The following is a 17919-nucleotide window of genomic DNA, read 5'->3' on the forward strand; positions in this document are numbered from 1 at the left end:
ATAAGAAATAAAAAAAAAAAGACTGGTAGATACACAAAAAGCAAAAATAGCAAATGGCTGATTGAATTGGTATTTATCTAATCCCAATTTTACCATAAGAAAAATTTTTTTAAAAAGACTAATATATAGAAAAAGCCAAAATGGCATATGGTTTAACTGTAAGATCCAGGCAGAAGTCACTATGGACAATTTTCAACTTCTCTAGATATTTGAAAAATTTCATGACAATACTGGGGAAATACATACAATTTATTTATTTATTTATTTATTTATTTATTTATTTATTTTGGTGGTACTGGGGGTGGAACCCAGAGGCTTTCTACCTCCGGGCTATACTCCCAGACCTATTTTCTATTTTATTTGGAAACAGGGTCTCACTAAGTTGCTGAGAGCCTCACCAAGTAGCTAAGGCTGGCTTCGAACCTGTGCGATCCACCTGTCTCAGCCTCCCAAGCACGGGGATTACAAGCGTGCGCCATCACGCCCAGCTTAATACATACAGTTTATAACAAAGATGCTTTGACTCTAAAGACTTTTTTTTTTTGGATGGTGCTGGGGATTGTACCCAGGGCCTTGAACCTGTTGAGCCTGGGCTCTACTACTGAGCTGCCCCCTCCCCCAGCACTGCAGTGGGCTCTGCAGTGGATCCCCTTGGCTGGTCCTCATCCTCACCTGAATGTTTTCCAGCTGGTACTCCAGGTCACTTCTTTCTGTCTTCAGCAGATCAGCCCGATCTAGAGCTTCTTGCAGCCCTTGAGTCAGACGGAAAATGTGGTTCTTCTGCAGGTCCATCTGCTGCTGCAACTTGGCTTGCTGGTGGGGAGAAGGGCCAGAGAAGGGCTCAGGGCCACACAGGATGCAACCGGTCCCCCATGGTTCCTCTTCCCCACTAATTTCAGACATGATGCTGGAAGTTCAGCATTTGCAATTCTCTCCTGCCAGAAATACCACTTGTTTTTATTCTAAAATGATGTCAACATCAAGAAAGTTTACAGGGAAATCTCTGATGGCTACGAGTCACAAAATCCCCATCACCACAGGCAGTCCAGGCCACGGGACCTGCCTTCCCAGCCGGCGTGACAATTGAGGATGCTTCGGGACATGGGGGTATGACCCACCAAGTTAACCGCAGAAGCAGTGCAAAACAGTGCTAAGACAACTCAGTTCCACTTTTCTCTCATTTTTATTTTCAGGATCTTAATTGTTAGAAATCACCATGCAGGCAGTGTGGCATATATCCAGAGGAATTCTATCACCCAAACTTCATCATCACCAGGATTCATACATGAACAATCCCAATCACAGTGTGGAGAGAAAGGAAGAAGACCCCGAGACAACACAGGAGCTGGTAAAGCCCGGGGAAAACAAATTAAATATAATATATTGGAAACAGTTTTGTGCTGAAAAATCTCTGTCCAATTTTTACACTGGAAGTCAACCAGAAAATAGGGCAGGCTATAAAGACACTGGTTTTATGGCTCTTTCCTAAAATGAGTCTGTTTCTTTCAGAAAATGTGTTCCACTCTGATGAGGTGCTGCTTGATTCTATCTAAACCCCAGGTTATTGTCTAACCATACTGGCTGTGGACAAAATAATCTCTTCCCTGGTGGGCTGCACTCTCTTCAGACTTAGGACACAGAGCAGAAAAAGAGCAATAAACATCACCTCGGGAGTTTTCGAATGGACCATGGCAGACCCAGAGGCCTGCCCCCCAGCTGGCGGAGAGCCACTTGCACCCCAGAATTTGCCGGCCCTCCCCTGACTAGCTTCTCTCTACCTATGTTTTTTCCTTTCTACCCCAACTCCCTTCTTCTTGAGAAGTAGCTGAGCCCTTGAGGAATCTTGCAGTCAAAAGAATCTGGACTTTGGAATATTACAGACCTTGATTTAAATCCTGACTTTAACACTTAACACAGTGCCTGGGAAACAGGAGGTGCTCAATAAATGTTGGCGCGCCCCATCTCTTTTGTCCTTCTTTCTTCTGTCCATCCAATCTGGTGCCCCTCTCACTGTCCCATCTGCCTTTTGCCTACCAGCCTGCCATAGAGCGAGAGATATTAACTGAAGTCACCTGGACTCGTTGCAGAACCTAGAATTTCTGAATCAAATCACAGAACCCCCAAAAACATGGGGGAAAAAGGAAAGAAAGAATATAGCTGAGATACCCTCTGGAAGGGAGCTCTCGGGCCCTCGCAGCACAAGCGATTTCTTTCACAAATTACCCTCTTTAGTTTCTTCCCACTATTTTGGGACAACATTAATTACTAGGCAGGAACCAGAGAAACAGTGCTGGAGACAGGAATCTGGTGACAGCCAGGCCCAAAATACTTCTCTAGAATAAACATGTCAATTGTCCATTGGCTTTCCAAGAAAGGCTGGTTATTTACTATAATAAAAACCAAGTAGAGTGGCGTTTCCACTCCGCAATGTTTTTCAAAACCATTTATCTGCCTCCCAGAGAGAGGCAAATGGAGGTGCACCCCTGGGTCCATGTTGGCCTGAAAGGAGAGCCCAGCTGCATGCCCAGCATTCTGCGAGGATGAACAAAGGGGCTGCCTGACAGAAGGAGAGACTTGAAACAACCCAGTGGACAGAGGATGGACCAAAGCCAACCATGATGTTGAGTAAGATGGCTGTCTTAAACTTCTACTGCATACATATAGAACAGAGAACATGTGGCAGGGTATGTGTAATTTTACGGGTCCATGAAAGTCAATGGTGTGATTATCCAAAGAGCCTAGATAATTGGCAGAGGTTTACAGAGCCCAGTACGGAGCTGGAAATATTTCACTCAGGAAAGACCACATGAACCACACGGGCTTCTAGAAACTCATTTTGGAAAGATGGATCTACAAAAACAAACTTGGGGGGGATTTGAAATGTCTCACTTAGAAAAAAGAAGGCAGTTTTGGAATGGGAGAGAATTTAGATTCTTAACTGAGAGATGAGGGAAGTAGTAATCTCATAGGATTGTTGCAAAACTAGTGTGAATTAATTCATGTGATTAATTAATTCATGTAATTAATTAATTAATTCACACATAGCAAGTGTGAATTAAACACGGGTTACTTGGTTGTCAATCAAACTTGACTATTAGCTAGGATTAATATCTGATTGTGGTTGGATAGATCAAACTATGTATCAGAAGGACACACCTGCCCTCCTCAAAAGGACAAACTACTCTCTAATTTCACTTACTAGAACCAATAGGAAGAAGTTGTAGGCTTCAGTTCAAAATAAGAAAAAAATATCCTAAGAATGAGAGCTGCTGAGAGATGAGTTGGGGTATCCAAAGTAATACCACGTATTTTGCCTGGGATTCAGGCCTGCCTGGGAGAGTAGAGGAGAAGGTATTTTCTCCCTGGAGTAGGAGATAAAGTTGACAAGGGTTAGCAAATGGACTTCCAGCTCTGGTGTTACTTCCAATGGACTCAGAATGGCCATAAGTGTCATGTCAAGAGAGATTTTCTAGGGCCATTTCAAGCCCCAGGGGAAAGATGTGAGAGATCTATTAGTAAGGTTTGTCAGGGGCTGGTATAAGGGAACAGTGATGGAGATTTGAACTAGATGACATTAAAATCTCTTCTGAGACTCTGATTCTGTCCCACTTAAAAGCCTCTGGATGCTGGGTGTGGTGGCGCACACTTGTAATTCCTGTACTTGGGAGGCGGAGACAGGAGGATCATACAGGTTCGAAGCCAGCCTCGCTGGCTTAAGAGACCCTGTTTCCAAATAAAAAAAATATAAAATAGGTCTAGGAGTGTAGCCCGGAGGTAGAAGGGTTCCATCCACAGTAAAAAAAAAAAAAAAAAAAAAAAAGTCTCTGTACAAGTCGGGCATAATCTCAGTACTTGGGAGGCTGAGACAGGAAGATCGCAGAGCTGTGGATGGACAGCCTCAGCAAGTTGTGAGAGTCTCATCAAACTAGCAAGACTCTGTTTCAAAATAAAAAGGAAATGGGGCTGGGGTGTAGCTGAGAGGCAGAATGCCCTGTGTTCAATCCTCTGTGCCACACATACACACACAGTCTCTGCACCTATGGAAAGGATGCTTAGACTGAGCCCACGGCCCATGATTACAAAGTGCACACCACGACCAAGGACTCCAACCACATTTTGGACTATAAAGATGATTCTTTGTTGTGCGAGGCCCTGGGTTTGATCCCCAGCACTGCCCATAATACGTAAATAAAAGGGGAGTTTTTTTGTTTCATAATAGCCTCAACTTTGTGTGAAATTTGACTCACACTCCAAGTCAGCCAGATGTCTGCATGCACATCTCCCTGTGAGGGCGGGGCTGGGGAACTGGAAGCGCTCCCATGGAGGATGGAGGGGTCAGGGACTGAGCCGGGCTCCCAGCGCTCTGCTCCACGTGAGCCCGAGCACTGCGGCTGACTCACCACCTAACCTTGGGCCCAGGACTGCGCTATGAGGGCCGACCCGCCCTCCTCAGAAGGACACAGGCAGCCAGGACAATGACTGTTTCTGTTCTGTTTCCAGCAGGCACCTAGGAGCGGGGACATTGCCTGTTCATCCCAGATAAAAGATCAGGCTTCTCTATTTGGCCACTGGGTAGATTTAAAAGTTCTACCAGAAGCTGAGTGTCCCTCAGTATCCAAAAATCCAAAATCTGAAATGCTCCAGAAATGCAAAACTCTTTGAGTGGCAACCGGATGCATGTGGAAAATTCCACACCTGACCTTGCTGTAACAGGTCACGGTCAAAACATAGGCACATCGAAAATATTGTAAAAATTACTTTTAATCTATTCACGTATGATATATATGAATCATAAATTAATTTTATTTTAAACTTGGGTCCCATTCCCCAAGATGTCACATTTTATATATGCAAATATCCCCAAACTAAAAATCCCAAATACTTCTAGTTTCAAGTATTTTGAAAAAGGGATGTTCAACCTGTATAGTATTCTTGGGACCATTTAGTGAATTTCATTCATATGTGCCCACACTTGGGTGCGCGAGCGTGCATGTGTGTGTACGTGTGCGCGAGCGTGTGTGTGTGTGTGTGTGTGTGTGCGTGTGTGATTAATTTTATTCTTAATTCTTTTTATTATGCAAAAACATGATAAAATTCATCTTTTTTGTTCAGTGCTAAGGATCAGACCCAGGCCCCTGCCTGGTAGACCATTTGATCGTTTTTGAGGTGGCATTAATGGCCTTATCTGGTGGCGCTGGGGATACTTGAAGACACTCACACTGTCCTGCGATCCTCACCGTCACCCATCTCTAAAACCTTCTCAAACTCCCATGTATGTTTTTAAAAATATCATTTTATAATATACTTTGTGCTCACCTGCAGTATTTTCAGTACACATTCTACGCCACAGAATAGCAATACTCTTTATCGGCAGAACGCCTCGGGAGCTCTGGGCATTAGATGACAACAGGGATTGTGGTTTACTGAGCTGTGAGGCTGACTATGGGTTAAACAAAACACTCTCTGGGGTCCAACTTTTCCTAGCTCTTTACAAAGTGCATTTGTCCTTGGAGGCCAATGTTAGTGAACAAAGCAGAATGCAGAATCATCGATGAGTCAATGTATCAGGGCTTTGGTTGGGAGTGAAGAGTAGTCATCCATTTAAAGAGCAATGTTCAGAATTCTAAGAAAGGCACACGAACTGACACGGGGATGGGGTTGGCTCGATGTGAACGTGTCATCTTATGTCTCAACAGCAGGGCACAATTACTCCTAATTGAATTAAGTGCACGTTCAGAAGTCCTCGGGAAACTGAGGACGCGGCATAAGCTGATCAAGTCTCTGCCCCGTGTAGGAAGCTAATTTGCATGGATGTTCTATCAGCATGAAACTTAATATACTTTGAATATTAACTCTAAAGAACAATTTAACTCAATACTCATTCACGCGTGTGTTTAATAAACCTCTATTCAGCACACGCTTGCTACGTGCTTGACACTATTAAGTGCTGTGTGGGAGGGTGTGACGGCAGACCCTCGGCCTTGAAGACATGCTCTTTTCATGCGTTACACACCTTCTAGGAAGTGCTATGTGGGCGCCCTGCTCTGCCTCAAAGTTCCGATTTCAAGGTCTGAATGTGGCACTTGGAGCCGACCGCCTGAGCGTGACACACTCCACTCCCCGGAGCCCACGTGGCTCTGGCTCCCGCGGCTGGCACTCACCTCCTCCAGGAGCCGCTGCTTGAGTTCCCGCTCCGTCTCCAGTTTCTGCTGCAGACTTCGGGCGTTCATTTCAAGCATGGCATGCTTCTTCTCCAGGTCATTGAGCTGGACATTTGGAAAAATTGGCCAGGATGCCACATTTAGGAGTCTGAGATGTTAAGGACATTTTAAGAGGTCCACAGACCTTCTCACATCAAGGATAATCAAGTTCTCAAGGTAAGACTGTCAAGGCTGTTTTTGAAAACACAAAAGTCCAGGTCATAGTTAAGTCTCCCAGATGAAGATAAGAATTATTTGAGGAAGGGGCCATATGTCTAGCTGTAACGGGTCTGAGTGGGTCTGCTCAAGCATCCCTTGATCTGATGTGCCTCAGGGGAATATGATTACGTGAGCATAGGCCAGGTGCCTAAGGCTTGCACAGCATCATAGCTACAGAGGATGAAGGACGGCTGGGCTTTTCTCAAGGCTCTGAAATCAAGTCAGAAAGGCAGAGGGTGGCCTATAACTAGACATCTACACAGACAATGGCTGCTTTGACAAGGAAAGGGTGCTAAAAGCCACAGAGAAGGGAAACTCATCACGAATAATATTAAGACCAAGAAAAGATCAGCTGTGCGTGGTGGTGCACACCTGTAATCCCAGTACTTGGGAGGCTGAGACAGGAGGCTCAGAGGTTTGAGGACAGCCTCAGCAACTGAGTGAGGCCTTGAGCAACTTAGCAGACCTTGTTCAAAGTAAAAAATAAAAAGAGATGGGTTGTAACTCACAGGTAGAAGCCCCTGGCTTCAATCCCCAGTACTACATACACACACACAAATGAATGAATGAATGAATGAACAAATGAATGAATGAATGAATAAATAAATTAAATAAATAAATAAATATGAGAGAGAAAAAGAGAAACAAAAAGATGATGATGGAGCATGCAGAACTTTAAAGGACAGGTAGAATTTGGCTACTGAATACTGAAGAATAGTTACTAGAAAAAAAAATCATCTGAGTAATATATTTAATTTCCTTATGCTTAAAAGAGAAATGGTAAGCCAGTCCCAGAGAATTCAAGAATATTCCTGAGTAGCAAGCCTCGAATCCAAAAATTCTGCTCCTTTGACTCTCTGGTGAGAAAATAATCATGGATGTCTATACGGACTCCGTCATCATGTTACATATACGGCTAAACAACTGGAAGAAGCCCAATATCCAGTACGAGGGGATGCCTAAACTAGGTGCCAACATTCACTAACTCAGGAAAATAATCTAGTTATGTGATAACTAGGTTAAGAGAAAAAAAAAAAAAAAAGACATGAAGAGCCTGGCACAGTGGCTCTTACCCCCTTGTAATGCTAAACTTGGGACTGCAGGGCGGAGGCCAGGCTCGGCAACGTGGCAAGACTCTGTTTCAAAATAAGAAGTGGAGCCGGGCAGGGCGTGGTGGCGCACACTTGTAATCCCAGCATTTGGGAGGCTGAGACCGGAGGATCGCAGTTCGTGGACAGTCTCAGCTACTTAGTGAGGCCCTCTGCAACTTAGTGAGACCCGGTTTCAAAATAAAGAATAAAAAATAGGGCAGGAGGTGTAGCTCAGAGGTCGAATGCCCTGGGGTTCCATCCCCAGACCCACAAAAAAAAAAAAAAGAAGTAGAGCCGGGCGTGGTGGCGCACGCTTGTAATCCCCGCGCTTGGGAGGCGGAGACAGGAGGATCGCGCAGGTTCGAAGCCAGCCGCGTGTGTTGGCTTAGGAGACCCTGTTTCCATATAAAAATGTAAAATTAGGTCTGGGAGTGTAGTGTAGCCCGGAGGTAGAAGGGCTTCCAGGAACCCCAGTACCACCAAAAAAAAAAAGAAGAAGAAGAAGAAGGAGAAGGAGAAGGAGAAGGAGAAGGAGAAGGAGAAGGAGAAGAAGAAGAAGAAGAAGAAGAAGAAGAAGAAGAAGAAGAAGAAGAAGAAGAAGAACAGGGCCAGGGCAGTAGCTCACAGGAAGAATACCCTGAGGTTCAGTCCCCAGGACCACCAAAATAAATAAATGAGTTAATTAATACACGTACACACTTTGGACATATAACCGAAATTTGTAAAATACGTGTGTGTGTGCATCAACATACACAAACAAGAGGCAACAAATAAAGTCACCAACATCTCAAAGAAACAAGTGACTACCCGTTTTTTCCTTTATTATCCTGTGGTATCTATATTTTCCATGATGATCCTAAATAATTGCTTTATAAACATGAAATAAATAAGCCGGGTGTGGTGGCACACACTTGTAATCCCCGCGCTTGGGAGGTGGAGACGGGAGGATCGCACAGGTTTGAAGCCAGCCTCAGCTACTGAGTGAGGCTCTCAGCAACTTAGTGAGACCCTGTTTCAAAAAAAATTAAAATTAAAATTAAAAAAATATATAATATATATACACACACACACACACACACACACACACACACACACACACACACACAATAGGTCTGAGAGTATAGCCCAGAGGTAGAAAAGCCCCTGGGTTCCACCCCCATTACAACAAAAAAATTTTTTAAAAAATGAAATAACAAAGTTACATAAAATATAAAATTCGGATTTTCTCTTTCAAAACCTTATCTAATAGATAAAACTTTTCAAAACCTGAGTACATTGCTTTGCAAATTTAACATGGAACGTGCATGGATGGAACACACGCTTTACCCTGGAAATACGGAGGAGCCACAGGCATCAGCAGACTCTGCTATGCATTCCCCAAAGTTTCCGTGCTGGAAACTCGACCCCCATTGCATGCCAGCTGTATTTGGAAGTGGGGTGGTTAGGAGATCATTAATGTCGGATGAGGTCACGAGCACAGGCTCCCGTGACGGCATTAGTGGCCTCAGGAGAAGAGGGGACCCGGGAGGCAGCATGCTCACTCGGCCTGGCCAGGTGGGGCCCTCTACACTCCACGAGGAAGCAAGAGGGCCCTCCTCAAACACCAGCGCCATGCTCTTGGACATCCCAGCCCCACTGAGTCCAGTGAACATCTATGCTTTAGACCTGGCCTCAGATATTCTGATAAAGCAACAGAAAATGGATTAAGATAGACCCTGGTATGTCCCTGAGCTTGGAAAATGGAGAGACTGGAGCTGCCTATGACTGAAGCACACTGAGATTAGTCAGCGTCATCATGCTCTTTCCAAGGACGCTCAACACTAAACCACACAGTCTCTAGAAACATGGCCCAGAAAACGCAAAATGAGTTACTTGCCCAGATCAAAATGTGGACTTTTGGGGCCCAGACAAGTAGATGTTACGAAGCCAATAGCCAATCCCAGTGACCCAGCCCCCGCCATACCCGGCTCTCCCCCTGCCAACCAAGGAGGCCCCATCGTGAATCATCACTGACCTTCCTGCAGTGAGTGAAGGGCTGCTTATGAAATCTGTTTACCATGGATTGCATTTGAATTTGTGTCAAACATGCCTTTAAAAAGAAGGAAAAGAAAATGTTTTGCTCAAAGGCAGAAGGCGCGGGTGCTGACCTTGTCAGAGAGACTCTCGGCTTTCAGCTTCTGTTCTTTGAGGGCCTGCTGCAGAGCCAGGATCTCAGCCTTGTGTTCCTTCACCGCCAACTCCACCACCTGGCGAGACTCGGTGATCCGCTGGTCGGCTCGCGCCCTGCCGGAAACACACGGGCCTGCTTTCAGAAGCGCCTGGCCGCCATCAAGGACCTGGGAAGGGAGGCTGTGCGGCTCTTGTCCTGATGAGCAGCTCCACGGGCTGCGCGTTGGATGAAGGACAGAAACTCAGCCCTGAATGCCACCTCCAGGCTATGTCTTCCTCCTCTACAGCTTCAGAGCCAAGATCTCACCCGCCTTCAGACTTTCAGGATCACCCTCAGAGCGGGGTTTGGTGGTGCATACCTGTGATCTCAGCAATCGGGAGGCCGAGACAGGAGGATTACAGGTTCAAGAGCAGCCTTAGCGATTTGGCAAGGCCCTCAGCAACTTACCAAGACCCTGCTGCAAAATAAAAAATAAAAAGGGCTAGAGGTGTATCTTGAAGGTAATACCCCAGGGTTCAATTTCCAGTACCACAAGGAAAGAAAAGCAAGAAGAAAGAAAAGAAAAGAAAGGAAAGAAAGGAAATAAAAGAAAGCTAAAAGGACAGAGATGTAGCTTAGAGGCCGAATACCCAAGTTCTATCCCCCAAACCACCTGCCCCTCCCCAAGAATACAAAATGAGAAAACTAGGAAAGAAGAATCATTTCTTTCCCCCCTATAGGTACTATGATTTCCTCCATCCGTACCTTTGGCTTATACAATTTATTCTGTGAGCAATACTCTGGTTCCCTACTTAGAAACTCAAATCTTACTCGGCCTCCAATATAAACTCAAATACTGTGGCCTCCATAAAACCTTCCTCAAGGTCTCCTCTCAGAAGTAACTTCTCTCCCAGCACTCCTCACTCTCTGTTCTACATGATAAATATCGGATACCTCCTTCACTGATCTCTATTTGCCTCCTCTCTATATCCTACATAATATCAAATATGAAAATAAAAAGGGAAAAGAAAGCCTAGCCTTTCTCAGTGGCCCTGAAAGCAGTCATGAGATCAAAGCCGCTAAGGCCAGTCTCCCCACGTGCAGCCCAGGATCACGCCTTGTGTGGGTGGCTGTGTATTTCTTTTATTCTGAAGTCAGAACTGACCACCAAATTACCCCCAAAGTACCCTAGAAGCAGATGAGATAGGAGCCGGACTTGAGGATGGGGAGGAAGGGCCCATGGGAGAGTAGCAGAACTTCTGGTGTGGATGTGGGGGAGGGCAAGGATTGAGAGGAATGCAGAACAGTCCCCGGCTCCGGCTGGCGATGCAGCTCAGTGGTAGAGCGATGGCCTAGCATACGCAGGCCCAGCACCACACACACACACACAAAAGTTCAATCCCCAGCACTACCGGAAGAAAAAAAAAGGTCACGTTAGCCAAGCGTGGTGGTGCATGCCTGTAATACCTGTATTTGGGAGGCTGAAACAAGAGGATCACAGGTTCGAGGATAGCTTCAGCAAAGTAATCAGACGTTCAGCAATTTGGTGAGACCCTGTTTCCTAGATAGATAGATAGATAGATAGATAAATAAATAAATAAATAAATAAATAGGGCTGGGGGTATAGTTCAGGGGTAGAATGCTCCTGGGCTCAATTCTTAATACTGCAGAAAACAAACCAAAATCCAGCAGTCACTCATAAGAGTAATTATCTTAAATGACAGGATGTCGAAAAAAGAAACCATTTCTGCCAGTTTCTCCTTTTTTTCCTTTTTCTTTTTTTTTTCTTTTTTTTTTTTTTTTTTTTTGGTACTGGGGGTTGAACCTAGAGGCATTCTTTTTTTTTTTTTTTTTTTAATTCTTTTATTCATTATTTTGAGACAGGGTCTCACTAAGTAGCTGAGGCTGGCCGGGACCCTGTGATTCTCTGTCTCAGCCTCCCAGGTACCGGGATGACAAGTGTGCGCCACCACACTCGGCTTTACCAGTTTCTCTTGAAATTTCAGAACTCTCACCTTTGGCCTCCACTGTGTCTACCGGCTGACTTAGCACAGATTACCCATCCAACACAGTTCACTGCGTCTACCAGGAGCCAATTAAATGCGGGAGAGGCCAAAATGAGTGGGATACAGCCTAATCAGGTGATAAATAATTCTTTGCATCATTTGTCTTGCGTAAGGCTTGCAAAAAACCACACGAGGTAAAGTGTCCCGGGAAGGTAACGTTAGGGAGATAGGAAGGATGGGCTGGATTCAGCTATGCAGACGTGAAGTCATGGGCCAAACACCAGCCCACATGGTGCCTTTGTGCAAACCAGGAAAAGGGCCTGCTCTAGAAGACCGATTCTTTCCATCTGTACCAACTTTGTTAGAACAAAGCGCTTCCCTGCCATGAGTTACGAACTGTGAGAATAGCTATTCAAATAGATGGCATCGTCATCCTGAATAGCAGCGCCAGTGCTGTTACAGCTGAGGCAGGAAGGGGACTCTGCGCTAGGGGAACTGTGGAAACAAAAGCAGGAAAGCAGAAGGGAGACGCTGCCTCAACCGGCCGGACCATTCCCTACCAGGAACAATCTACTGTCCTTGTGGAAGCAACTGCCCCCAGCCCAGGGGATCCTGAGCAGCATCTAGCTGTCACAACTTGGGAAGGGGGCTGCTGTGGGCATCTAGAGGGGACAGCCCAGAGACAATGCTCAGGACCCTGCCATGCGGAGCAGAGACCCAGCAACGAAGGATCATCCAGCCACAACGTCAGAAAGAAAGGAAGCCCACAGGGCCCGGGTTGGGATGGTGACAGTCCTGCTACATGGTCACGTGGTCATGGTGCTTAGAAACCTGGCGAAAAGTAAAAATGCAAAGAAAACACTGAGATTAGCCAGGGAGGCTGGAGCATGCCTGGAATCCCAGTACTTGGGAGGCCGAGACAGGAGGATAGATAGCAGCTTAAGGCTGGCCAATTTAGCAAGACCCTGTTGCAAAATAAAAAATTAAAAGGAGCTAGGCGTGGTGGCACACACTTGTAATCCCAGTACTTGGGAGGCTGAGACAGGAGGATCACAAGTTTGCGGCCAGCCTCACGACTTGTGAGGCCCTCTGCAACTTAGTGAGACCTTGTTTCAAAATAAAGAATAAAGCTGGACGTGGTGGCGCACGCTTGTAATCCCCGCGCTAGGGAGGCAGAGACAAGAGGATCGCACAGGTTTGAAGCCAGCCGCGCTCGCTGGCTTAGGAGACCCTGTTTCCAAATAAAAATGTAAAAATAGGTCTGGGAGTGTAGCCGGAGGTAGAAGGGCTTCCAGGAACCCCAGTACCACCTAAATAAATAAATAAATAAATAGAATAAAAAATAGGACTGGGGCTATAGCTCGGAGGTAGAATGCCCCCCTGGGTTAGATCTCCACTTCCAAAAATAAACAAACAAACGAATGAATGAATGAATGAATGGCTGGAGGTAGCTGAGTGTGGTGGAACACACCTGTAATCCTAGTACTTGGGAGGCTGAGACAGGATGATTGCTGGTTCAAGGCCAGCCTCAGCTACTTAGTGAGACTGTATTTCAAAACAAGAAAAAGGGCTGGGTTGTAGCTCAGAGGAAAAAAAATCTCTCTGGGTTCAACCTCTAGTAACACCATCAACAAAAAAGACAGCACTGAGGAGAGATTAGCTTCCCCTCCACCCCCAGCCCCATGGGTGGAGGTGGGCAGCCCACGCTGCAGATTCACAACCACCCTGCCTGGCTGCCCGAGTCTGCTAGCCCCAGGACGCTGGGACGTTTGGTCCCTGTGCTCCTGACCCTCAGGTGCACCCAGCGAGCGCGCACTGCCTCCCACGCGCGGGGAGTCCCACCTGCTCTGCTTCTCGGTGTCCAGCATCCTCTGCAACTCCCGAACCCGACACTCAAACTGGGACTTCTCGTCCCCGAGGACGCTCCTCCAGGCCTCCCACTGGCGCTCCTTCTCCAGCAGCTCGTCGTTCAGGGCCTCCAGGTCCATGACCTGTTCTTCCAGCATCGTGCACGTGGTCTTCAGAGCCTCCATCGTCTGCAAATCAGTACCACCGAGTTGTGTATCACACGAGGATTCCTGGAGGTTACTTTTGTCCGGCCAGTTTCAGAAAAGCACAAGTTCCTAACTACAGTCTCAAATGCGGTTATCTTTCTCTTTTATGGCCCCAAGGGGACTGGATGAGACAGACGGATGGCCGAGCTCAAAATCAAAATGCCTCCGGCTGGGCATCATCCCGCATGTTTATAATCCCAGAACTTGGGAGGCGGAGACAGGAGGATCGCAGGTTCAAGGCCAGCCTCAGCAACTTAGTGAAACCTGTTTCAAAATAAAACATAAAAATAGGGCTGGGGTGTACCTCAGAGGTAAAATGCCCCCCCCCCTGCCCCCGGATATCACTAAAAAGCCTCCGGAAGCATTCGAATTTATTTTTACTTTTTTTAAAGTCAAAATCAAAAAGAATTACGTTTTAAAAAGCCATTTGAAAACTTCAAAACCTTGGCGACAAGATGTGATTTAAAAGGAGCCTGTTTACTGAACAAGCCTCGGTGTCCACACCTTCCTTCCAGATCCTTCTACGAGTCCTCCGGGTACCGGGGACCTTGTTCCCCCTCCTTACTTGCTTCTGGCTGGTGAGCTGCATCTCCCGCTCCGTGATCTCCCGGCGGAGATGGTCGACTTCGCTCCGCAGCTGCACGAGCTCATCGCTGGCGCCGGAGGCCTCGTCGAGTTGTTTGGACAGGTAGAAGTTCTGGTTGTTGAGTTCTGCGTTGTCTTCGGTCAGCTGGTTTAGCTGCTCCTCCAGATCTGTGATCACCTGGAGGGGAGAGGAATCCAGTCACGCGCTGGGCAAGTTCGTTTAAGCAGCGAACTGCTTCTAGAGGGGTCAGTTTTTTTTGTTTGTTTTTGAGGTACTAGGGATGGAACCCAGGGGCATTCTACCTCCGAATGACACCCCCAGCCCTATTTTTTTATTCTTTATTTTGAAACAGGGTCACACTGAGCTGCAAAGGACCTCACTAAGTAGCTGAGGCTAGCCGTGAACGGCGATCCTCCGGTCTCGGCCTCCCGAATGCTGGGATTACAAGCGTGCCTGACTAGGTATGGGTTTTTGAACCCAGGTAACAACGTGCTGCATCTAACCCGGAGGCCAAGTGTAAACTCCCGTCCCTGCCTGGCTCTGACAGTACACAGGGGGAGAGCAAGAAAATCCTCAGTTTCTCTCCAACTTAGAATTCACCTGGAAAATGTGACACAAACAAATGAGCCCGTGTGGCAGCTTGCTGCTGTACTGATGAAGCAGCTTCAAAGGAGCCCAAGTTAGCATCAGGCGGACAGCGATGTAGGGGAAACGCAAGAGGGGGAAAGGCGAGTGACTGTCCGCTCTCGCAATCCTCCATTTACGCTAACGACCTACACACCACCTATAGGGTGCTGCCATCAGGGATGGCCATAGTCTGAGAAAGCCAAATAAAGTTCTTATTAATAATATCATAGGCAATGCATTTAATTTCATGTAAGGAGGAGGAAAAAAAATCTTCTGGGAAGCTTGGAATAATTCTGAAAATACAATACTCTGTTATGGCCTCCCTTTAATGGATTTTACCATACAGTTAGCTCTGAGCGTCTAGCAAATTGTCATTTTATTGAGAGAGATTTAATCTGGTTTGGCTAAATGATTTCCTTGCTCAGTAGCAGAATGACTTCAATTCCGGTGCATTTAGCCCTTCTATTCTCTTTGCTGAGCTTTCGTATCAGTGCTTGCAGAGAGCTTTTACATAAAATACTTTAGAAGTTTAAGGGCAATTTTCTAATAATAGTTAGAATGAGGCATACAAGCTGTAAATTAAATTTTATGCAACAAAAAGAAGTAAATTAAAAGGAAATGCCTGTAAGCCTATGGTTATTCACTGTTTCTACTTTTCAGACCTAGAAAAAACTTGGTTTAGGAAATGTTACCACTGTTTCCATGACGAACTCCCTCTTTTAACCCCCTCTGATGATCCATTAAAAAAAAAAAAAATCTTCCCAGACTAAAGAACATCAATTAAGTACATTTGTTCAATGTGGCTCAGAAGATACAGCTTCTCGTTTTGTTAACTGAGCTGATAAGCTTCTCATGAAGTACGCAGTTTAGAAATTTGTTGCTTAATGTCAAGACCCATGTTAACTCCTAACGTACTGGTCTGACGTTTAGTGGAAGCTAAGAGAAGAGGGGGATAAAGGTTACTGGGTCAAGGTCAAAGGTAAGACATCTTTTCATGATCAAAGGCGAAGCAATCAATCAACTTTGTCATTCCTGACAAACAGTTTTACCTTCTGGGGTCTCTGCATCATCTTTTCTGTGACATAATTACATTTCTTAAAATCAGAAACGATGGACAAACTATACCTACTCATTCAAACGGCCTCCTTTCTCCATGGAGAAAAATCTATTCCTTGAGATACTTTTCCTCTCAGGCTGTAAACATCTCCATTTAACTACTCATCTTCCTTCTGCCCCTTCTCCAAAGACAAACAATAAGAGTGGGGAGAACTGGCTGGGAGAGGTGCTGCAAATGAATTCTGGGAGCTGGGTGCAGTGGAACATGGCTGTAACCCCAGCCCTAACTGGGAGACTGAGACGGGGATCATCCCGTGGCCAGCCGCAGCAACTTAGCAAGGCCCTTTGCAACTTACTGAGCTCTTATTTCAAAATAAAAAATAAAATAGGAAGCTGGGCGTGGTGGCGCACGCTTGTAATCCCCGTGCTTGGGAGGTGGAGACAGGAGGATTGTGCAGGTTTGAAGCCAGACGCGCTGGCTTAAAGAGACCCTGTTTCCAAATATAAACATATAAAAAAAAAAAAAATAGGTCTGGGAGGGTAGCCCGGAGGCAACCCAGTATTATGCACACACATAAAATGGATTATGGAACCCCAAATAAGCCCCCTTGAACTTTGCTGGGCCACTCTCTCCATATGTAATGTAGGAGTAAATACTGTACTTAATTCTCATGTATTTATATTTTTAAGCTTTTACTTGAACTTAATGTGTCATGTGACATACAAGGAATAAAAATTAATGACCAAGAAGATTATTCATTTATTTTAAGGCCTCTTGGGGGGACAAACATACTGCAGAAAAGAGCATATAGACGAATATATAATTCTCACAGAAGACTATAATTTACTTGTCATTCAAAATTATATTAAAGTCTTTGCGTACTCACCGTCTTTCCTCGATTTATGGAAAAAATTATCATTAGCCCATATCTGCCACCTCTTCTGTTTCTCCCCAGATTAGATTATAAAGGGCTAAGGAAAAAAATGCACGGGAAAAGTCAAAGTGTTGAGGCTATCGCTTGAGGCAGGAAGGCCCCTTTAACTCCCTGGTGCCATCTTGTTTGTAAGGGGTCTTGCTTCTCTGATTTCTGTTCCCAGTTTCTGATGGCTGGCTCTATATCTGGTCAGAATCTCTTTTTTTTTTTTTTTTCCATTTGACCAGATGATAATTCCAAGCCTGTGAGAAGTACCCATTTAGGGACTTAACACATTTTAACTCAGTGGGGGGGTTTTCTACACATCCTGTCTGCCCGAGTCGGAACACGCCAGCTTGTGACCCTGTTTCAAGGGGCTGGAGTTGTGGCTGAGTGTTAGACTTACCTACGGATAGTGAGTTTACAAATGTTAAACTCACTTGAGGCACAGGCTAAGTTAATGATCTCCATGGTTAAAAAAAAAGGGGGGGGGTATAATAGGCAATATTTATACCTGTCCTTTGAAGTGGGTATTATTTTATTCCCATTTTTATGCATAGGAAAATCAGGGCAACTGATCAGAAAAGTAATTTGCCCAACAGCTTGCTGTAAACAGATAACAAAGTCAGAATTCAAACCAGCACTCAAACTCAACAATCTCTACCTACCCCTAGACTATATTGCTTCTTTAAAATAAAAACAGAGATGTTTATTCAACTTTTCTTCTCAGATTTTTTTGGGGAGGTGGGTCTTGGGATTGAATCCAGAAACAGTCTACCTCTGAGCTACACCCTCAGCCTTTTTTTATTTGGAAGAAGCAGGGTCTCTCTAAGTTGTGGAGGGCCTCACTAAATTGCTGAGGCTGGCCACAAATCTGCAATCCTCCTGTCTCATGCTCCTAAGCACTGGAATTACAAGTGTGCACCATCATGCCCGGCTCTTTACAGATCTTTGAAACCTGAAATGATGGAGTGAGATGTGCGGACCACTCTTGCTTTTGAATGAGGTCCTATGCAA

At 45.5% G+C, this 17919-nt stretch overlaps 1 protein-coding gene across 3 annotated transcripts in view; it reads right to left on the bottom strand.

Moving 5' to 3' along the window:
- CIT (citron rho-interacting serine/threonine kinase) overlaps positions 1-17919 on the bottom strand; it is a gene marked incomplete at both ends in the record, with an annotated part of 188114 nt that overhangs the window by 30586 nt on the left and 139609 nt on the right. For all 3 annotated transcript variants that reach the window (XM_080717685.1, XM_080717686.1, XM_080717684.1), the window contains 5 exons: positions 673-813; positions 6162-6266; positions 9658-9793; positions 13508-13701; positions 14285-14482. In XM_080717685.1, coding sequence (XP_080573811.1) covers positions 673-813; positions 6162-6266; positions 9658-9793; positions 13508-13701; positions 14285-14482 — 774 coding nt within the window. The remainder of the gene's footprint in view (positions 1-672; positions 814-6161; positions 6267-9657; positions 9794-13507; positions 13702-14284; positions 14483-17919) is intronic.

The sequence above is a fragment of the Muscardinus avellanarius genome (genome assembly GCF_963383645.1).
Source record: "Muscardinus avellanarius genome assembly, chromosome: 21".
In the NCBI taxonomy this organism is placed as follows: Eukaryota; Metazoa; Chordata; class Mammalia; order Rodentia; family Gliridae; genus Muscardinus; species Muscardinus avellanarius.